Raw genomic sequence first — 23,064 nt, 5'->3', positions numbered from 1 at the left:
CTTTATTTTTGAGTAAGTAATACAAACACATGGGGTATGTAGTGAAGAGCTAATTGTGCATCCTTTCAGAGATAGTCCGTGTATACATGAACATATATGTGTACATATCTTACTTTATTATTCAGATGTAAGCAGACTCTACACACTATTCTGCACCTATCCTTTTTTATTTACTAGTATATCTTCAGATTGTTTCTTTTTCTTTCTTTCTTTCTTTCTTTTTTTTTTTTTTAAATTTTAAGTAGGCTTCACACCTAGCATAGAGCCCAATGCAGGGCTTGAACTCACAGCCCTGAGATCAAGACCTGAGCTGAGGTCAAGAGTCAGACACTTAACCAACTGATCCACCCAGGTGCCCCAAGATTGTTTCTTGTCAGTACATGTAATACTGCCTCTATTTATTAACGGCAGCAGTTACAGTTCATTATAGGATGGACTATAATTTAATAGTCCTTATTGATGGGCACTCACACCTTTTTTTTAAGTCTCACTATTTTTAAAAATTTTGGGGCACCCGGCGGGCTCATTCAGTGGAGCATGTGACTCTTGATCTCAGGGTTATGAGTTAGAGCCCACCCCACATTGGGTGTAGAGATTACTTTAAAAAAATAAAATCTTTAAAAAAAGAATTCTACGGGTGCCTGGGTGGCTCAGTCATTAAGCGTCTGCCTTTGGCTCAGGTCATGATCCCAGGGTCCTGGGATCGAGCCCCGCATCGGGCTCCCTGCTCATCAGGAAGCCTGCTTCTCCCTCTCCCACTACCCCTGCTTGTGTTCCCTCTCTTGCTGTCTCTCTCTGTCAAATAAATAAATAAAAATCTTTAAAAATTAAAATTCTATAATCACTATCCTTATATGTAAATGATAAATGATTTTACAAGCATTTTTAGCTGGATTGTAAATCCTTATTGCATCTGAAATTTGACCACCTATTGTAGATCTTTATAAACCTTCCTGGCAAATTCATTTCCTGTAAAGAAAATAATAGTAGTGTGACTGCATTGCATAATACAGTACACAGAGCACCTTGGTTTATTTAATCCTTACGAGATAGAGAAGGTACTATTATCTCCATTTCCCAGATGAGAAAGCTGAGGCTATTCAGACTAAGCAGAAAATACTGGGATTTATGCTACATCAGTTGCACAATTTGTAATACCCATTGTACAAGTGGCCCTGCCCCCAGGTGGTTAGATTATTTTGCTTGGAGTTTTTGCCAACCGAGCTGTGTGTCTCTAAATTATCCATGATAAGGACTATTTCTGACCACATTTGTGCACACTTAAGGAAGGCAGATACAACTGTGGTTTTAATAAGGAAGCTAAAACTTCTGGGATAAAATAATATACCGAAGACCAAATTACAGATTTTTGGATTGTCATCTTAGTGTGGTGTTAATAGAGATTTGACTTGAGATCCTCAAAGCAGCATACTTTGTAAACAAGTAACATGAGAATACCTCGTAGGTCAATAGGTTTGCTCTCCATGAGCTAACACCAAGAAATGGAAGAGGAAGACATCTGAAAAGCCAATGATAAGATACCTATGATCCCAAAGGAAGTCCTGTTTTTGTTTTTTAAGATTTTTTATTTATTTTAAGAGAGCACCGGGGAGGAGCAGAGGGAGAGGGACAAGCAGACTGTGCTGAGCGCGGAGCCCAATGCAGGGCTCAATCCCACGACCCTAAGATCATGACCTGAGCCGAAATCAAGAGTCAGATGCTGAACTGACTGAGTCACCCAGGCGCCCTGGGAAGTCCTGGTTTAAAGGAAGTTTTACCCATCAGATCATCTGATTCTGTAAGAACAAATATGGAGCATCTTTGTCTTCCTCTAACAAGCTGCTGCTTCTCGGACATAAATTGTACCACATCTTCTCTTTCTAAGTATCTAAATGTTGGAGTGCTCTGGGGTTTAATTCCTGGACTCTCCATTCTCTTCTTTAGTGAGCCTTCAGTGTGGCTTCAAACATCTGCCATGGCTCTCTTCCAGCCTGGCCATTTTACTGAATTGCAGGGATTGTGTAATTGTGCAACTATGTGCCTAGATTATTAGGCACAACCTTAAAGTTAAGGTTGGCTGAGTTCTCCCTTCCCTGCCTAGCCGCCTCTGAGGCTTCCCCATCTCAGTAAATGGCCCGTCCTCTCCTTTGCTCAGACTGAAATCCTTAGGGTCATCTTTGACTCCTCTCTGTCTCATACCCCACATTCATTAGCAAACTTTTCCGCTGTAACCTCAGAGTATATTTTGAATCTAACTGCTGTTCCCCCCCACCAGATTTACTGAGGTAAAATTGACATATAAAATTTTAAGATATTTAAAGTATACATCATGGTGATTTGATAGACATTGAATCCGACCACTTACCACCTAGACTAACATAAGTCATCTGTCTTTTTGGACTACTGCAATAGCCTCTCTTGCTGCCTTGGTTTATTCTCCACCCAGCAGCAGAGGTGAACCTTTTAAAATGTGCATCAGGTCATGATTTCAGCTCAGGTCATGATCTCAGTGTCATGAGATCGAGCCCAGTGTCAAGGCTCCACACTGCAGAGTCTGCTTGGAATTCTCTCTTCTCCCTCTGTCATCCTCCTCCCTACCCCCATGCACTCACTCTCACTTGCTCTTGCTCTCTCACTAAAAGAAATCTTCCGAAAAATAGAATAAAGTCCAGTCCTTACTATAATGTACAGCCCTGTACAGTCTTCACCCTGGCTTCCCACAGTCTCACCCCCTTGCTGCTGCCTTTAGCCGTGCTTCTGACCTTGCTGTTCCTTGAGAACACGTGTGAATCTACCTCAGGAGTCTTCACACTTGCTCTTCCTCGACTTCCACCCCAATTTGCCTGGGTAGCTCTAGGTCTCTGACCAAAATAAGGTCATTTCTGACCATCCTATCCAAAATAGCAACCCTGCTTCCTTCCCTCTATCCCTTTACCCTGCTCTACTTATTTTAACATTTAAAAAATTGAGCTAAAATTCACCCTTTTACAGTGGTACCATTTCACTGGGCTTTAGTATATTGTTATTTTTTTTTAAGATTTTATTTACTTGAGAAACAACACAAGCAGGAGGAGGGGCTGAGGGAGAGGGAGAAGCAGGCTCCCCGTTTAGCAGGGAGCCCAACGTGGGGCTCAATCCCAGGACCCTGGGACCATGACCTGAGCCACCCAGGTGCCCCTGGTATATTCAGTTATGTATCATCACCCCAAAGAGACCCCATACCCAATTAACAGGCACTATTCATCCCTCTGTGCCACCCTCATTCCCCACCCCTGAAACCACTTACGTACATTTTGTCTCTAAAGATGTGCCTATTCTGGCCATTTCATATAAATAGAATCATACAGTATGTGGCCTTTTATATCTGGCTTCTTTCACTTAACAATGTTTTGAAGGCTTGTTCATATTGTAGCATGTGTCGTCATTTCATTCCTTTTTTATGGTCAGTATTCTGTGAATCTACCACATTTTTATAATCCATCAGTTGATGGGCATTTGTACTTTACTTTCTGGCTTTTATATATGATGATGCTATGAACAGTAGTATACCAGTTTTTGTACGAACCTATTTTCAGTTCTCTTGGGTATATAACTAGGTGTGGAATTGCTGGCTCATATATTAATGTTTGACTTTTTGAGGCAATGTCAAACTGTTTTCACAAGCAGCTGCACTATTTTACATTCCCACCGGCATATGTGAAGCTTAACAGTTTCTTCATATGCTGTGCAAAGTTTCCTTTTCCTAACAGCAATTATCACTGCCCGACATACTGTATTCATTTATTACAGTCTGGTTCTTACACTAGACATCCAGCTCTGAGAACTGGGGCTTCTGTCTTGTTTGTTGCTGTAGCCCCAGCACCACAAAGTTCCTGGCACAGAGTAAAGCACCCCAAAATACCTGCTCAATCCATGAAAACAGTTCAGTAACCTTTTTTTCACTTAACCACTTCCTTTGATCTTTATGTTAACCTTTAGTTACCAAAGTGATAAATGGACACATTTTTTCCTGTAAAAATTTTAAAACATGACAGAGCTAAACCCCTTTTGAACAGTACCCACAGTCCTATTGCTCCTTCGCTGTGAGTCCTTTGCAGTATATCCTTCCAGATTTATGCCTGTGTACCTATGTATGTAACAAAGTTGTAAAGGAGGAAAGTACATAGTTGGGGCTTTTTTTTTTTAACACATAAATTATATGCTCTAGGAACATTTTACAGCTTATTTACTCAACACTGCATTAGAGATCTTTCCATGCCAATATATATACCTCTACTTTTTTTAACTGCTACCATAGTGTTTTGTGGAATGTACTACCACTGTTTGTTTAGCTATTGCTGTTTTTAAAATCACAAATAATTCGTGGAGTAACTAATTTTTGGAAAGCAGCATTTTTAAAGGTTTTTAAAGCTTCTATCATGATATTAGATCATCCAGTAATACCATGATATCAGAGTATCCAAAGTAGCCACAAAGAAGGGGATTAATATTAAGGAAGTAGCAGATTTCAGTCCTGATTTTTATACTTCAAAGAATAAAATCAATTCCTCAGAAACATATAAAACAAAATTCATTTTAATGTCATAGTGGTTAGGTGTCAAGCTCAGTTACAAATAGAGTTTTTTTAATTCCCACAGTTCGGAACTTTTTAGACTTTTAAGGATTATAATACAACAGTAGTCTTCCTGCCACTCTGAGGGATTCACTGAAGAGGTATCTCTGTATCACAATTCCCATAGCATTTAATGAACCTGCCATTTGGCATTGGCATTTATATACTATCTCATGCCTTCCTGGCCCTCAAAGGAGGCTAGGTCTTAGCCTTCTAAAAGATACAGTAAAGATTAACAAGTATATCTTCTGTGTTTATGCGTCCGCATTTTCAGCATTTTCTTTCTCCTTCCCAGTTCTATTTATCTTGATGCCTGCTTGAAAATGTGAACTATTTTTGAACAGCCCATATTCATGCATAACTTTTTATTTAAAATTCTGGTCACAAAGTTTAGGTTCAAACATTCTCAAATTCCCATTTTTTCACTTTTGTGTTTGTGCCTAGTAGTCAATGTTTTTATAATGCCTTTGAGGCACTAGGTGCTGGGGGTCACCACTTATTCTTTGTTTTAGGATTTTTACTTCTTTCTTCAAAACCTGTACTTCTAGATTATCTTAACTAGACATTGTGTACATTTGTGTAAAATAATTTCTAGAAAAACAAAACAAAATCTTTGTTTTGTACTGCTTGATCTCCAGTAGATGGCACCAAATACCCTTTAAAATTCATGATACTAATTCCTAGTTGGTGTTACTGGCTAATTGATAATTTCTTCCACCACCACCACCAGGGAATAGAAAGGGTCCATTCTTTCATCTAATTCTGTGATTGTTGTATAACTTAGTATTTTTGTCCATGGTTTAAGATAAACCTGTTGGTGGGCACCTGGCTGGCTCAGTTGGAAAAGCAGTCAACTCTTGATCTGAGCTTCCAAGTTCAAGCCCCATGTTGGGTGTAGAAATTACTTAAGAATAGAACCTTTAAAATTTTTTAAAAAGGGGCGCCTGGGTGGCTCAGTCGTTAAGCGTCTGCCCTCGGCTCCAGTCATGATCCCAGGGTCCTGGGATCGAGCCCCGGGTCAGGCTCCCTGCTCAGCGGGAAGCCTGCTTCTCCCTCCCACTTCCCCTGCTGTGTTCCCTCTCGCTGTGTCTCTCTCTGTCAAATTAAAAAAAAAAAAAAAAGATAAACCTGTTGGTATTTAAATTATTAATTTGCTATTTCTGACAGCCTTTTTTTCCTTTTTATGTAGTGGTTTTCAATCACATTGATTCAAGGGGAAGGATCATGGTATTGAAATAAGACTGGACTAAAAAAAGTTGAGGATAAGAGAAAGAAAGACATATGCTGAATGTTCATGTTAAAATCACAGAAAATATAAAAGTAAAGTCCAAATTTAAGATAATGAAGTGTTGTTACTATTGTCAGTTTTAGTACTTTAGTAGAATTGTATTCATTTCATTATGACTTTCAAATTTGTTTTACAAATAACTTGCAATTAAAAAATACTCATTAAATGGGGCACCTGGGTGGTTCAGTCGGTTAAGCGTCTGCATTTGGCTCAGGTCATGATCTCAGGGTCCTGGGATCAAGTCCCACGCTCCTTGCTCTGCGGGGTGTGTGCTTCTCCCTCTCCCTCTGCCCCTCCCCACCGCTTATGTATTCTCTCTCTCTCTCTCAAATAAATGAAATCTCAAAAAAAAAAAAAACTTGTTAAAAATGTTATATCCCGGGACGCCTGGGTGGCTCAGTCGGTTAAGCATCTGCCTTCAGCTCAGGTCATGATCCTAGGGTTCTGGGATCGAGTCCCGCATCGGGCTCCCTGCTCCGCGGGGAGCCTGCTTCTCCCTCTGCCTCTGTCTCTCATGAATAAATAAATAAAATCTTAAAAAAAAAAACTTTATAAGAAAATGTTATATCCCCATTCTCATTTCTAACTTTGTGCTTTCTTGAAAACCTGTATCTTCAGTGTATTAGCTTTCATAAGAATAAGCTTTTAGATTCAATTAACCATTAAAACCAGAAAATGTTTCCTATACGTCAGGCATGGTTTACTACATTTATTCTACCTGTTAATTCTGTTGACTTTAATTTTAATGGATTTGTCAACCACTAAAAAGGACACCTTTAAAAAAATTTCCATCATGATTACATTTACAATGTTTTTCTTCCTTTCCCCCCAGTGTTTGTCAGTGTTTGTGACTCAGTCTGGAAATCTATTTCTTAACTCTTGTTTAAGGCATTGGTAGCATGGGCTCTAGGCGGAACAGATCTAGGTTCAGTCTCCATCATCCAAGGAAAGTCACTTAGCTTCTCTGGGTCTCAGTTTCCTCGTGTTCAAAATGCAGATAATTAACCTATGTAATTGGGTTATACTGAGGATTAGTGATAATGCAGGTGACACATAGTAAGCTATTTTCATATATTGCCAACAGTAAATTTTTTTAAAAGCTTTATGAAATACGTTCAAGCTTACTGAGACATTTATTCCTCCTTTTTAGGACATCTCCAGATGTCAGTATATTAACAATGTAACTTGGGTCTCAGGATAGCTAGCTTTCATCTCAAAAATCTTGATAGGCTTAGGGAATAATCCTTAAATTTTTAGTTCTATATATTTCTGTTGGTACCACCCCACACACAAACACCATTTATAGACTTGAACAGAGTAAGTTTTTTTGTTTTTTTTTTTAAATGTTTTCATCTAGAATTAAAAGGGAAGGAAAGACTGGAAGAGATTTGGGTCAAAGAATCTCGGGATTCAGCGCCAATCATTCTGTAGGTGCAGTAAAGTTTTTGAGCTTTTGAAGCACCCCCTCGTGTGAGGGAGTGATTATGCCTGCACTTGGGGTAGGGGTGGAGAGTGCCATAAAAGACGAGCAGGGCTGTAAAGAGCCGCCCGATTTCACCGCTTTCTGAGGAGAGAAAAAACGCTGGGCGGCGAGCATTCCACGCGAGCCAAGCTTTTTCCTTCAAGCCCCACAGCCACGTGGCGCCCGCGGGAGCCCAAGGGCCCATCAGGTTGCCGGCGCCGCTCTCCCTTCAGGGGGATTCGCGGCGGGGCCCACCGCCGCCCGGGTCCCGGGAAGCCTGGAACCTCTGGGACCGTGGCCGCCAGACCAAGGGCTCCGGCCCGGAACCCGAGCGGGACAGAGCGCCCAGGCGACGCGCGGTGCCAGCCTTCCATTCGAGGGATACCCGGCAGGCCCTCGGAACTTTTCCCCGGGGACAAGTCCAGGCAACAGGTCCGAGGCAGGGCCGGGATGGGCGGGAGGGAACCGAGCTCCACGGCGGCCGGTGAATCAGCGCCGGCGCCCAGGTCAGCCCTCCCAGCCAATGCCAGATCAGGGGAGGAGTAGCGGCGCCGCTGATCACCAGCCACTCAGGGCTCGCTGGGCCCGGAGAAAGGTGACGTCATCGTAACTGGGAGGTTTCAGCCGGCTCCACCAATGGGAGATAGGTAAAGTGGCTCGCTTTCTGTAGCTCTGGGCCAATACTAACAAAGCAAAAGGGGGTTGTCGGTATAGAACCAATGGAAAACAGGGAAGGAGCACGAGGCGGAGTTGCGAATCCTGTCACCAATTGGAAAGAGGGGGTGGAGCCCGGGCCTTGTCAAGCATGACCAACCAGAGAGAGGAGTGGACTCTAGGGGGCGGGGCCGTAATGCTTTTCCCCAATCGGACAAGGCTAGGGGCGGGGCATTCTTCTGGGTGCCCAATGAGGAACGCAGCCGAAGCGGGCCTGTCAAGAGAAGGGCCTGGGGGCGGGGGGATGGTGAGTCGGAGATAAACACTCCGCGGCGGTGGCGGCTGCTGCTCTTCTTCGGGTTCTGTCACAGTGTCGGCGGTGCCCAGCTCACCGGACCCCCCCCCCTCCGGCGAGCGTGGTAGCCAGAGAGGCTCTCTCAACCCTGCTCTGCGGGGTCCACAGCAGGGCGCGGGTGTCCGGCGGCGGCGGCGAGCCCGTGGGCAGTGGGGGTTGGTCCCGCGGCTCCGGCCCCCGGTGCAGAATGGCGGCGGCGGTTCGGATGAACATCCAGATGCTGCTGGAGGCGGCTGACTACCTGGAGCGGCGGGAGAGAGGTGCACGGGGACGGGAGGGGTCCGTCCCGAGCCGGGGCCGGGGGCTCTGAGGGGCCCGGCCGCGGGGTAGGGGTGTCCAGCCGCTCTGGGGGTGGTTGGAGGCGCAGAGAGCGCGACCGCGAGCGCTCCCAACCCCTCCAGCTCTCCCCACGCGCGGTCCGAAGGGAGGCCGCCACTGCCCCAAAGGCAATGAATGAGGGTGGAAAAGGGGCCGCTGCCCCCCGGAGTCCGGAGCGCCGCCCCCCGCCGCAAAGCAAATGGGATGCCCGGGGTCCCCTCAGCCAGGCCCTTGGTTTACCTCACCGGGGCTCGTCCGGACCGGGCCCCAAGTGGGCCTGGCGCCCCGTCTCCCAGCTGGAGGAGCAGCGATTCCCCTGCACCCCCCCCTTCCCCGCCTTCTGGGTTCCGGGTGTTTGCCCCGCACCTCAGCCCGAGGCTGGTCCCACTTAAAGCACGCCAACCTGCTGGACGTTGCCAATGGGGAACCCAAGCTCCATGAGCTTAGCGACTTGCTGTGTCTTTCTCAACAATGAGCAGCTGGAATGCTCCTTACACCTGCTCCGAACTGAGGGTATTCACACAATTAAAAAAACAATTATTCTAAGAATTCCACCTTGCATAGTTTGTTTCTTCACACAATATTCTTTTAATGAAAAATAAAATTTAAAAAGGAAGTACTGTGGAGGGGAGAGAGTATTGAATGTTCTAGGCTCATTCATTAACTGGATCCTTCGGTTTTCTAGAAGCTGAACATGGTTATGCCTCCATGTTACCATACAATAACAAGGACAGAGATGCCTTAAAACGGAGGAACAAATCCAAGAAGAATAACAGCAGTAGCAGGTAATTTGGTAAATATTTCTCTTTTTCTTTTAGATTATACTGCAGATGATACGAACTGCAGAATGGAAGTTGTCTGTTGTGCTTATAACCCAGTAAATACATTAAGTAGCAATCATGATTCAGTAAGGCACACATGGTCTTAAGCCATTGAGGAAGCCAGCCCTTCTGTTTGGGTTGAGGGGACAGAAAAGAGAAATGGAAATGTTTTATATTTCTTTATGAACTTTTTAACTTAATTTTGCTTTTCCTCCCTTTTGGAACAAAAATCTCTGGAAACTTCCAGTGAAATTAGCAACAATGACAATATGTTGCCCTCAGAAGTTGCAGATTCAGGGCAGGTTTTTTTATAATTGAAAATGCTGGACATTATCCATTTCTTTTACTTTTCATAGTGAAAATTTTATAAACATGTTAAAGTATCTGATTTAGCATAGGTGGTAGGATTTCATATTTGACATGTAAATGAAATGTAGTAGTTTGTCTCATAATCTGTTACATCTGTTTATAATGGCAAAGAGGAATGATAGAGGTTAAAACCTGCCTTTTTGGTGATAGAGGATTAATATTAAAATATTAATATGCAACAGTCCTTTTTGTTAGCCTTATAGTTCTTAAAATCTGTGAATTTCACTGGGAAGTATGTGGTTAATGGTCAGTGAAATCACATTAAAACCCTGACTATAGTTCCTGGTACCTATGAGTACTCTGTTAATGCTACTGCTCCCTTTTTCCCTTCTTTGCCCTTAAAATATAAGTTAGGTAGGAAATCTGTTAGGTCTATTTACTTACACCTTTCATTCCAGTAAAGTCATTCACATTTTCATCACTGACTTAGAATCCTTATTCCTCTCTGCTTGTTCTTGCTGCTGCTTCTATCCTTGATTCATCCCATTGTACTTAGTGTTGGTAGAACCACAGGATGTGAGCAGCACATGTGCTGAGCTCTTGAATAAGAAGGCACGTGAGGGATGAACCTAGTAATTAACTACCCTGCGGTTTTTCCTTTCCCTCCCATCTTTCACATTACCTGTGAAAGCTACCTGGTAGCTAATAGATCTGTGTGTGGGTATTAAGGGCCTACAAGAAGAATGTAAATACTTGTATTATGCAGTGGTGTAAAATGATTTAGCTGTGTTGCATTTTGTTATAGTATTTTTAAGATTTTGTTTGGAAGAACTTTGAAGGCTTTTGGTTTATTTTTCCTGAAAAAGGTAGTCCATTTGTTGCTTGTGCTCTTGTCCATTCATGATTTGGGAGGAATTGCCCACCTATCTAGTCAAGGCTTAATCCTCAGCACTTTATTTTTCCCTAAGTTTCACAGAAAAGTTGGAGGAGAGGAGGTTCAGTGGTGGAGAGAGAAGAGAAAGGGATGTTGAAAGAGAAGTAGGCTGGTCCCCAAAGGGGATTAGGAAAGAAAAATAATGATAGTTGAGAACTTCAAGTCAAGAAACAGATTCTTTCTCTTTAATATCCAGTGTTATTATGGAAAAAATAGCTGTAACTTCTGAGTTTTAGAAAAGCTTTCTTCTCTTAATGGGCTTGGTTTGTTTTCCATGGTTTCATACCGGAGGCTAGTTTCTCATATTCTTGACTAATGAATTAGTGTAATATCCTCAGTGGTGCAAGGATCTCTGAGAGACCATGATTAAACCTGGAGATGGCACGAAGCAAACATGAAGCAAGAGCAGGTTGTTTTTGTTTAAATGTGATCACTTCCTTCATGCCCTGTTTGGAATGACCTTTACCTGAGCAGTGAGACATCACCCCAGAGAATGCAGTTTGACCCCTTGATTTGAATTAGACTTCTCTCCAAGGCCATGTATGGTCAGGATCTTGAACTGAGTTAAGGGCGATGGAGAGATCACTGCTGGTTTACATAACCATCAGATAATAGTTTATTCTTGTTAATTCAGGTTGAAATGCTGTGCTCTTTGCTTGTAGGGTCAGGGGGCTACTTTTCCTTGGATAATAAAAAAAAAAAAGATTTAGCCACATATCCAACTTCTTGGGAACTAAAAATGCAGATCTTCAGTTTCTCTAGTTGCATGTTTAAAAAACAAAAACAAATGAAATTGTGAATATTGATTGTTTCAGAATCATCCAGAGAAAACTACTGGAATACAGGGGAGGTGGAATCTTTTTTTTTTCTTTCCTACTGGTTTTTGAAATCAGTTACTAATTATTTAGAACTGAAATCCAGAGTTTTTTAAAGGTATATTTTGTAAAATTGTAAAGCAGGCTTTGGCACTCGTGCAAGAGGAAATTCAGGACCTGCCACCTAGCTCTTTTATGCAACAGTGGCTATATAGCTGAGCTGACATGGAGAATCTTTTTGAACCCAAGAACTTTTCCCATTCTCATACACTGTAGTTTGGCTTAGTTATCTTTTTGTAAGTAGGCTCCACCTCCAGCGTGGAGCTCAATGTGGGGCTTGAACTCATGACCCTGAGATCAAGACCTGAACTGAGATTGAGTCAGACGCTTAACTGACTGAGCCACCCAGGTGCCCCTTGTTAGAATATATTTTTCAATGGTGACATTTGACCTTTACCAGTGATTCCAGAGTTATCAAATCTTTTCGGTAACCACATGGAAAATAATTTTGATGCAAAATATCTATGTATTCTTATAATAATTAAAAATATAAATGTTTACCCATTAACAGAGTTGGCAAGCAATCTCTGATCGTTTTTGAAAGGCTTATTTTCATTAAAGACAAACTCAGTTTCAGTCACCCAAATGCACTTCAGTAATGCTTTAGCCATTAGATGTAAGTCCCCTTGTAAAAATCCCAATGTGTTAATACTCTTAAGTAATCAAATAAGATCTGTAGTTACCGAAATTGTTCAAAGTCTGGAAGGAGTTGTCCTACAGAATTTGTTAAAAAGTTTATCTTGGGGATTCAGAATTTTTCTTATATGTATCTTCAAAGAATCCAGAAATTTTTGGTAAGAGTGCCCTGTGTGCTATTTTCTGTAATCAGATTGTATTCTTTTCAAATATCCACACTTCTCTCTTCCACCACCTTCCTGGAATGGTCCTTGCCTACAGTTAAATGGGGGAAATCCTGACCAGCTGCTATCATATACTTTCATCCATTTAAAAAAATCTGTCAGACTTTGAACTTGTTATTTCCTGTTAAAACTAAAATGCCACGTGCTTTAAAGCCAAAGGTTTGTAGTGCAGGCCTGACTCTTGTTAACTGTGATATCCTGCCGGCCATTGCAGGAAGTAAACCTTCAGAAAAATGTAACTGAAGAAAGTTGAGGGAAAACCAAGTGAATCAATGTAAAGCTTTTAAGGTAACCAATTTTGAGATCCTTTACCTAGAAAACAAATATTCTAAAACTTAAAATACTGTCATTTTCTTGGTTTTCCTCATTAATAAAAATCGGTGTCCCAAGAGCCTTGTGGAAGAGAAGTTTTATTGCTGGATTGGAAATTTCTCATTCCAAGACTACAAACCCTCCACCACCCTTCTCTGGTGTGAATGAAATTGGTGGTGGTTGCCCCCTGATATAAATGAGTGGCGGAGCATTCACAGAGGTCCTGTTTCTCCATGATTACTGTGAGAATTCCTCTGTAGGCCCAGGAAGGTTCTGGCCTCAGCCAGGGTGTTCTCTCCTGAACTGGTTAGATTCCAGGGAATTTCCATTAAGAAAGGTCAAGATTGAGCTCCTTTATAATGCTGGGATGTTCCTCAAGTTTATAATTAGTTGTGTGAGGAGGACACTGTAGTGGCCATATTGACTGACTTCCTGTGACTTCTGTGGAAACCTATCCATAAATTCTTAGACCAGACCTTATATTCAAGGTCAGCTATAAACACTTTAATAATAGGATTTCACATCCACCACAGCTTTTGTCCCAGACTCTCTAATCACTTTTACAGTTGCTACCTCATTGATCTATGTGTGTTCAGTAGATATTTGACAATAATTTTTACTCCCATTTTACAGAGGGGTTAACCAAGGACAAGATGGTAAAAAATTTTATTTCTTCTACAGTACCAGTTGGTGGCAAAGCTAGACTTCACATTTCACCCTCACTGTGGCTTTCACCAGTCTGTATCGTCTTTATGTTGAGCTAAGTTTTAGAAGCCCCTTCCTGAAATCATATGGGAGCTGTTCACCAGTAGCGTTTTGCAGGAGGTTGTACATGATCAAATAATTACGTCAGGGAGTAGAAAGATTGAGGGAAAAGGGATTATTTTTATCCACTTAAAATTGTATCCTATTGTTAAGCAACTTAGCATAAAATTTTGGCGTATCTACTACACCTAGAAAAAACTGCAGGCCTAGGAGGAGGTGCCACCTCCACTCTTCTCCCCTCAGCCTGAAGAAACCTTTGGTGTTCTATAACCCGAATTCACATCACATGGCGCAGCTGTTTTTCTCATTGTATAAATAGACCCCTTTTATTTCCTTTCTTAAAATGGATTACATTTGCACTAGGGATTGCATGCCTCTTAAGTTTGTCACTTCTCCTTGGACTCTATTTTACATATTTACATTTACCTAACTCCTCAAAGGAACTGATTTCTTTAGCAGAGCCCACTGTTTTTCTTCCCTGTTCCCTCTCCTACCAACTTTGGAGAGAAAGAATTTAAAATAATTGTATTGGTGCTGAAGTAGTTCTTTAAGACAAGAAGAATCTTACTCTTTTCTTATTGTTCCCTCTTTCAGATCAACTCACAATGAAATGGAGAAGAATAGGTGAGTTGGGGATTTTGGGGGTGGGATGGGGGTCATTTTGATATAGTCCCTGATCTTAGAGACTTGGATGCTTTTCGTGGGCTCTTCCCACAAGTGACATCTGATGTAAGAGTTTCCTCAGGCCCACTAAGCAGCGCTGCCCCTAAATCACTTAGGTAGATGAAGGGCTTGCAGGTTCCGGAGACCACACTCCCAACCCTCACTCCTGCAACCCACTCCTCCTAAGGAGGGCCTTCCTGGGTGACTGTTTCACAGGCCAAAGCAGTTTAGGTCATGAGCAGTGTTTCCACAAACAGTGTTTTTTAAAAAAATTACATGCTACTGAATATAATTGGTAGTTCTGTCTTAAATCATGTACACACCCAGATATATATAAATACACATACATATGTGTGTGTATTTACAGTTTACTTGTGAATAAAGATTCTCAAAAATCAGGCAAATATATGCATAGCACAAATTGGAGATGGTGATTCACTAGAGGAGGCCTGCCACCCTCCCTGGGATCCATCTGGCTTCCTGAGTTGATCTCTCTCACCTGGATTGCCTCTTGCTGTTTGTTAAAATCTTTATTTTCTAAATCCAGTTTGTCCCTTCTTCAACAATGTAGCCTAGTGGTTCTTGACTCTGGTTGTACGTTAGAGTCACTTGCAAAGCTTTTATTTTAATGTTTTTTTTTAAATTTTTGTATTAAATTACACACATGTATACATTTGAGGAGAAGGAACAGATTTTATTTCTGCCAATTTTATAAAATAACATACAAATCTTCAAATATATGAGAACGAATAATGTAATCGAGTCCTATGTGTCCATTACCCAGCTTCAACAATCATCATTTTGTTAATCTTGTTTAATCAAAACTACCCCTCTGCATGGAGTATTTGAAAGCAAATCTTTTATCTCTAATAAAGACTTTTTAAAAAACAACCACTTTTACCATGGTGGGTGGGGGGTGGAAATAGTAATTCCTTGTGGAGCTTTAAAATAAAAAAAAGAAACCAATGCCCAGACCTCACCCCTAGCAATTCTGATTTAATTGGTTTGGGTTGAGACTCTGCTCTAGTATTTTTTTTAAAAGCTCCCCAGGTGATTCTCATGTGCTGCCAGGGCTGAGAACCATTGAACAAGCTTCATTCTGGTCTCTGAGCTCCCATCAATTTGAAATACAGGCTACCCATTCAGATTGAGTGGCTTTCTCAGTGCTCTGCATGAACAAGATGATGTGTAATGATGGTTCTGTAAATACATATGGTTATTTCATGCAAACCTTCTTTGAAGAGGGAGCCTGACTCTGAAAGTGAGGATCTGAATGACACTTTTCGTCCGTGAAAGGGCAGACTGATTTAATAGGAAGGAGAATGTTGGAACAGGGTGAACATTTAGCATGACTCCGCTGAGGAATTCTGTGTGTGCATGCATGTGCCTCACTGCACACGTGCTTCTCCCCATCCCTCTTCTTCCCTTTTAATTTCTCTGATTGTGACTGTGTTTGAAGTCAAAGCTTCCTTTTTGCTTTAGGGATTTACAGATCATGAATTGGGAACTCGAAAGTATCTTTTAAGGTGGAAGGGTAATCAGATGTGGCCTCTCTTTCTCATCTTTAGATTCTCAACTTTCTGCCTTTGGGGTGAACTGGGTAAACTGGGACTCTTTCTGCTGAAAAGTTTTCTAGTTTTTCTCCCCCACCTTACGTAGGCATTTATTTTTTTATTATCCATTAGACACTCATTTTTGTTATTAAAATTTTACACCTTCAGGTAAGGGCTTTTTTTTTAAAGATTTATTTGAGAGAGTGAGAATGAGAGAGAGAGAGTACATGAGAGGGGGTAGGGTTAGAGGGAGAAGCAGCCTCCTTGCTGAGCAGGGAGCCCGATGTGGGACTCGATCCCAGGACTCCAGGATCTTGACCTGAGCCGAAGGCAGTCGCTTAACCGACTGAGCCACCCAGGCCCCCCAGGTAAGGGCTCTTGCACTTACTACAACTTTATGCCTCTTACCTCTGCAAGAATGCCACACAATGTCAGTTTTACCTTTTAGCAGTTCAGGGGTATTTATTTTTTCCCTACAGTGTCTCAAGAACTTGTACTCAGTACTAGGTATTAAAAGAGTTTGCACTGGGGGTATTAAATCAGCATGGTCCCCATCCTAGAGAAATGTTTGTCTAATGGGAAAGATGCAGAGACAGTCTGAATGAATACACTATGGCTCAGATTGAGGTATACATGAGAGGCTATGGAGGCAAAGAATCTAGAAAACTGGATTTGGAGTCCCCACTGGGCAAGCTGCTTTTAATTCAGACTGTTTCCATGTGACCAGTCAACTTTTGCTCGCTGAAGAGTTATCTAGTTTCCTTATTGTCCTTTCTTTTTTGGAATTCGGTCTTTTAAGGTCTTGATAATTCTTTCTCTAGTCCAGAGCATGTGAACAGAAAAGAAGGAAGTAAAAACTCAAATTTCTTAATTTAACCAAAATTGGTTGCTGCAGTCTAGGGGAGGAACTTAAAGTTGCCCAGCTCTTCTCCCCTTATGAGTGTAGATGCTTAAGAATCTTCGGGTTTTGAAGTCAGTTGAACAGCTGTTCTTGTAGTCTCCCTGGTTTTAGTAGTTGATGCCTATAAAACAATCCCGCTTTGCTAAGTGCATATACACTTTAGCCATTTTTTACCTTAAAACATCACATAAAAAGATTGACACGGCTCTCAAAAAAACAAAAAAACAAAACTTAGGAAAAGAACTTCTAACGATGGGAATTTGTTTTCCTCTTTGAGATTGCAGAGTTGATTATACTTGGGTTAGATTTTTAAACAAATCTTTTCTGTGGCACTTTAGAGATTCTGAGTAATTGGTGTTCGTTAGGACTCCACAAAGAGGACAATATACTCAACACTACCACTTTAATATTCTTGGTGTTGGTAGGAAAATACCCCACCTCCACCATTCTAGAAGGCTTGTATTTTCCATTCTCTAGATTAGGCATTCATGGAGCACTGAAGATGCTGTGTCCTAGGTGCTGGGAATACAGAGCCTGATGAAGCCCAAGCCCCTGGGGTGAAGGGTTCAGTTCATCAGCATAGATAGGAGCATCTGTCACTCGGTCTTTGCTTCTCTGAACTGTAACTGGTCGTTGTGGGTCTAGCTTCCTAAGGAAACACTTTAAGTGAGTGTGCTGTTTTTTTCTTTTTTTTTTTTTTAAATTTTATTTATTTATTTGAGAGAGAGAATGAGAGAGAGAGAGCACGAGAGGGAAGAGGGTCAGAGGGAGAAGCAGACTCCCCGTCGAGCAGGGAGCCCGATGTGGGACTCGATCCAGGGACTCCAGGATCATGACCTGAGCCGAAGGCAGTCGCTTAACCAACTGAGCCACCCAGGCACCCTGTGCTGTTTTTCTTTTTAAAACTAATTTTACAGGGATGCCTGGGTGGCTCAGTCAGCTAAGCGTCTGCTTTCGGCTCAGGTCATGATCCCAGGTTCTGGGATCAAGTCCTGCCTCAGGCTCTCCTCTCAGGGGCAAGTCTGCTTCTCCCTCTCCCTCTGTGATCTCTCTCATTTTTGCTCTCTGTCAAATAAATAAAATCTTTAAAACAAACCAACTAATTTTACAGAAAATCTTGAGAAATATAGAAAGTCTTTCTAAAACCAATTTAAATCATCCGTAATTCTAGCTGCCAGAGGACAGCAGTGGAACTTTGAAGTGTATCTCCACAGTTGTTTTTGGAAAATAACTTAAAAGTATAGTTTAGTTTATAAAATTGGGAAGTTCCAAAAGCACAAAAAATATATAAATCACCCGTAATAGATCTTGCAGCAGTAACAGCTGCTAACATTCCTGCTAGGTTCTGTATCCATCTAGACTTTTGTGCATACTTTTTTTAAGTCAACATGGGATCATATAGTAAATAATTTCTATCTTCGGGGTGCCTAGGTGGCTCAGTCGGTTTAGCATCTGCCTTCGGCTCAGGTCCTGATCCCAGGACCCTGGGATTTAGTCCCACATTGGGCTCCCTGCTCGGCAGGGAGCCTGCTTCTCCCTCTCCCGCTTCCCCTGCTTGTGTTCTCTCCCTCGCTGTCTCTCTCTGTCAAATAAAATCTTTAAAAATAATAATAATTTCTATCTTCTTTTCAAGCTACATTATGAATATTTTCCCATGTCCTTAAGTCTACTTTTCTAACATTACTTTTAGTGAATACACTGTATTACCTCATATGGATGTGCCGTAACTCATATAACCAAATCCCCTGTTTTAGGTTCTTCCCAGTATTTGGCTAATACAAACAATACTTCCTTAAACTACCTTGTAGATAAATCTGTCCAACACCATAATTATATCCTTAGGGTAAATTTATAGCTGTGGAAATAATGATATACACATTGTTGTGGTTTTCGATGTTAACTGCTGGATTGCCCACCTGGCAGGTAACAGGCCTTATACCTTCACAAGGTGTTAGTATAATCTAAGACCTTTATGAACTTGATACATAAAAAACAAAAGCCGACAACTTGTTTTAATTTGCATTTCTTACATTACTAGCACAGTCAAATAATTTTCTTTGTATTGCCTATTAATAACCTCTGCCAATTTTAGGCGTTTGCTTTTTTCCTTATTTTGAGAAGACTATATAATATGAAGGATATATATGAAAGAGATCACCCCTTTGAGTATCATGTTATTGTCCAGTTTATCATTTCCTTTAACAGAATCCATTTTCTCTCACTGTTTGAACTTGCTGCTTCTATTGTATATTAAATTCTTGTTCATGGCTAAGTCTGTTTCTAGACTGGTTCTTCTCTTCCACTGCGCATCTGCTCTGCTTTTCCTGTGCTAGTGAATATTGTTTCGGTCATTGAGGTTTTATCATGCACTTCAAGATCTGGTAAAGCAAATCCCTACTCCTCCCTTCTCCTTTTTTTTTTTTTTTTACCATGTTGTTAGCTATTTTCACCAGTTTATTTTTCCCTGTGAATTGTATAGTCAATCCATTTCCCCAACCTCCAAATCCTTTTGGGATTTTCAAAATCAAAATTTAATAATTTCAATATAAATTAACCTTTAAAAGTTCACGTTCACGTATTAGCTCTTTCCATCCAAGATTTGGTATGTGACTTCATTTATTCAGATCAGTTTTCTGTCTCTAAAGTTTTATAGTATTTCCCCATGCATCTTGCATATTTCTTTTAAAAGGTATTCCTGCATTTAAAAATTTTTAAATCACTGTTATATTCCCATTGTAATTACTAATTTTTGTTGGAAGAGAGGAAATTTTTGAATCTTGTTGTTACATGGCTTTGTTGATGATAATTCTACTGTTTTCCTTCTCTTAGCTGGGGATTCCTCTGGTCTGAATGCCTTTCAGTAGCACTTCAGCAAATGGAGACTGACTGAATGCATATAAGCTGCAGCCAGTGGGTCAGGAGTCAGGTGCTAGAATGGACTTTTTTTCAAAAGAAGGCTCTGGCATCTTCTTTAATAATAGACATTCGTTTTTCTGGAATGGTACATATGCAGGCCTTGCTGGAATTAGGCAGCTGGTCTAGAGAGATTACCTCTGCTAGAGTCTTCTGACCCCATGACAAAAGATTTTTGTGTGTGCTCTGTGGGGAGGACTCAGCAGCCTGATCTAAGCTATTATTTTCATTTGGTTTAACAGTATTTCAGTGGCATCTGGTCTGGTATGAGAAACCACTGCAGTCAGGTCTCTTCTGGCAGGATATGCTAATTTATTGCAGGTCCCTATCATTATATTGGCTTTTCAAATGGCCAAGCTCCTTCTATTGGAAGAGGGTAGGGGCATAACTTTTGCACTGGGCCCAAGTTGTGGTAGGCATTGCACCACTCTTACTGTTTCTGAACTTTCTTGACCACATTCAGATTTCACTCCAGGGTGTTGTAACAAATCCGCATTGCTTTGTTGCCACATGGGGCTAAGGGCATGGCCTCGTTATTACAAAGAAGGGATGTAGTTATCAGTGTGCAAATCTGGCCTACATTAATGGTGTGGAAGAACACCCAGATTTGTACCACTAGAATCTATGGTTCTTGGACTATACCTCTTGGATAGATGGCATCTGCCCTTGGAAAAACTTGGAGAAAAGACATATGCTGCTTGTTCAACTCATTTCCCGTCCCTGCTGGAGCAGTGGGGGCACTGCCTGACTTTTTGTCATAGACATTAATAGTCAAAGGGCGAGAAAGCTAGCAAGTACCAACCATAAGATGTATTGTGTACATTTTTAAAATTGGGCTCTAGAAAGGAAATATTAATGAAAATACTATGTATTTCATACTTTAGTAGAGAAGTGATCTTATAACTTCGGAATGTAGCCACCGTGAATTGCTATTTATGCCTTGTTCACTGAGTGACCTGTTCCCATACAGCTGGCATATAGAACTACCTCTATTTTTTTTTTGTAAAGATTCCTATCACAATTATCAAAAACCTTCAAAACCTTCCAAGGTTCCAGTTAAGTTGGTAGTAATGATGCATCTGGCAATTATTTACAAAGGGATCATTTTAGGGAAAGGAGAGTATATTTTTCCTCAAAGTATGACTTGTAGTCTTCACCTGGACCTTTTGTTTAACACGGTAATGCTCTGTCAGTCAACCCCTAATCTGGAGAAAGTATCTCTTGTGACCTGTAATCACTTTTAGGGAGTAAATTTTGACCCCATGAAATGATTTGTTTCTTCTTACTCTATACTGTTTTTCTAATATACTGTTTTTCTATACTCTAAACCTGTTTTTCTCACTATACAGCTCATACAAAACATATCTGAAATTTTTATTAAACCTCCAATTATCCTATAGAATTTCTGAAGCTATTTAATTGGCTAAATCTGTGCCCACACAAAGCTAGGAAATACGATGATGAAACTTTAGAGTTAAATAGGCTATTGTTTATTGTTTGGTTTTTTTCTTCTTTGGTGAAGAATCTGAAGCCCAGTTTTAATGAAAAGTAGTACTCCGGTCCCATGTATCATGTTTGTTAGGTAGGGCTTTTCTCAAAGAGAAGGGACATGGATTGCCTAGGATACCAGATTCTACTCTCAGGTCAGCATCTGCAGATGTATTATTATTTCTAGGCTCCCGTGGGTTAACACAAAATAAAAGTCTTGGTCTTTCCCATTACTTGGTAATGAAAGAACAGTTGGATATATAGGAAGTGTGCTGTGTGTGAATGAACGAAGAAATGAATGTGATTTATTTGGAAAGGGAAAAAACAGGTTCTGATGGTCTATGGAAGCTTGACAACGTTTTAAGTCAAACAAGATATGGGTGAGGGAGAAGAAAGAATAGGTTTGGTAGAGGGGAAAGGGGAGCCTGTTCTAGAACTTTTAGTGAGGGTTGCTATTTGCCATAGTCTGAAGGTAGCTCAGATCAGTAATTCTGCAATAATTTGTTTATGTTTGATCTCCGACTAAATTTTAAGAAGCTCCAAGGCAGGGACTTGATCTAACTCAACAATGTATCCTAGCACCTATGAAAGTAGCAGTGCAGAGTAATCTCTCAGAAATGCAGGTGGAGTAAATGAATGAAAGAGCCAAGTGTATGTTTCTAGATTTCCACCTGTGAACTTAATTCCTTATTTACCCCCTTCACTGGCCGCCATCCTGTATGCTCTGCTCTGACCTTCTAACTCTTCTTTGGGTCCTGTCCTACACTCTACTGTGGGAGCGTTCACTTACACCTTCAGTTAAAAAAAGTAATCTGACAACAGTGCCTCCCTCCTAACAGACATGCACATGCGCCTGGTTGGATACCATTCCCACTCGTTGGCCACGTGCAAGTCAGGAAGAACTTTTGGAGGTAACCTAGCAAATTCAGGGACACTAGCTGCAGATGGCACAGTCTACCTATGGTCTTAACTCTTTTCCCAGTTTATTCTCCAATTGACAAATCTGCTGGCCTGAGAGGGAGAGAGACATGGATAGACTCGAGGGAGCTTAAGTTCGGAGGCAGAAATAAGAGCAGCATTCAGAACTGTCTTAAGAGCGCGCTGGCTAGCCCAGGTGCCTTCTGTCAGTGCCATAGCTCTGTAGGAAGTAGTGCCTCAAGCAGCCTAGAGCCTCTTCATTAATGACTTCCGTTCGCTTGGATATTTAGTTTCCCGTAATTCATGGCTGACAAGACTTAAGGAAAACTAACAGAACAGTGTGGTATCAAAACATATATTTGAATCTTTAATATATTTGGAATTTATTTTGATGTCAGTCTTCCCACTCCTCTATAATCCATGCTTTTCCTAAGGATTTGTAGTGTTACCTCTGTTATATGTTAAATTCATACCTATTCTTCAGTCTATTTCTGGGAATTTTTTATTCTGTTCCCTTGATTTGTCTATCCATTCCTGCATTAGGGTATACTGTTTTTTAATTATTAAAGCTTTATAATACAATTTAATATCTGGTATAGCACATTCCTCCTCATTCTCAAAAATCCGGCAATCCCTTATACATGTATTCTTCTAGATGGAATTTAGACTAATTTCCCAGCATTAAGAAGAACACTTGGTGTTTTTTTCCCTCTGGAATTATGTTAAATTTGTAGACAAACTTGGGTAACATTGGCATCTTTGCTTTTAGATTTCATATCTAGGAAGGTGCTACTTTTTTCCATTTACTCAGATTTTCTTGTCTCCCAGCAAAGTTTTATAGTTTCCTTCCTAGAGATCCTTCCTAAGCTGTTTTCAGTTTATTCCTAAATATGCTCTCCTTTCTTCTTGCTGTTGTATGAGAGAGATTTTCAGTGCTTTGGATATAGATAGCACATCCAGAGATGTGCATGGACTTCCAAGGTCAGTATTTGCTCCCCTGTTTTCCTTGGGCTGTTGCAGGGCAGCTGGAGCAGGGAGGATTGGGTGCTCTTCAACCTTGGGC

General features: G+C 41.1%; 1 protein-coding gene across 3 annotated transcripts in view; it reads left to right on the top strand.

Moving 5' to 3' along the window:
• Nucleotides 1-8,320: 8,320 nt before the first annotated feature.
• The window catches only part of MXD1 (MAX dimerization protein 1), a 25,072-nt gene continuing 10,328 nt past the window's right edge, over nucleotides 8,321-23,064 (top strand). For 2 of the 3 annotated variants that reach the window (XR_015768942.1, XM_028116290.2), the window contains exons 1-3: nucleotides 9,094-9,202; nucleotides 9,375-9,474; nucleotides 14,160-14,189. Coding sequence is in view for 2 of the 3 variants with exons in the window: in XM_028116290.2 (XP_027972091.1) it covers nucleotides 9,109-9,202; nucleotides 9,375-9,474; nucleotides 14,160-14,189 (224 nt within the window). In the remaining variant the exon portion in view is untranslated. Of the gene's footprint in view, nucleotides 8,632-9,093; nucleotides 9,203-9,374; nucleotides 9,475-14,159; nucleotides 14,190-23,064 lie in introns of those variants that run through there. The other variant, XM_088026494.1, reaches the window with a different exon arrangement.

Source organism: Eumetopias jubatus, unplaced genomic scaffold, assembly GCF_037043125.1.
Source record: "Eumetopias jubatus isolate StellerSeaLion01/CBP00866 unplaced genomic scaffold, mEumJub1_p1.0 scaffold_9, whole genome shotgun sequence".
NCBI classification, from domain to species: Eukaryota; Metazoa; Chordata; class Mammalia; order Carnivora; family Otariidae; genus Eumetopias; species Eumetopias jubatus.
The sequence above is the reverse complement of the archived record's forward strand: the minus strand, read 5'-3'. Positions and strand labels throughout refer to the sequence as shown.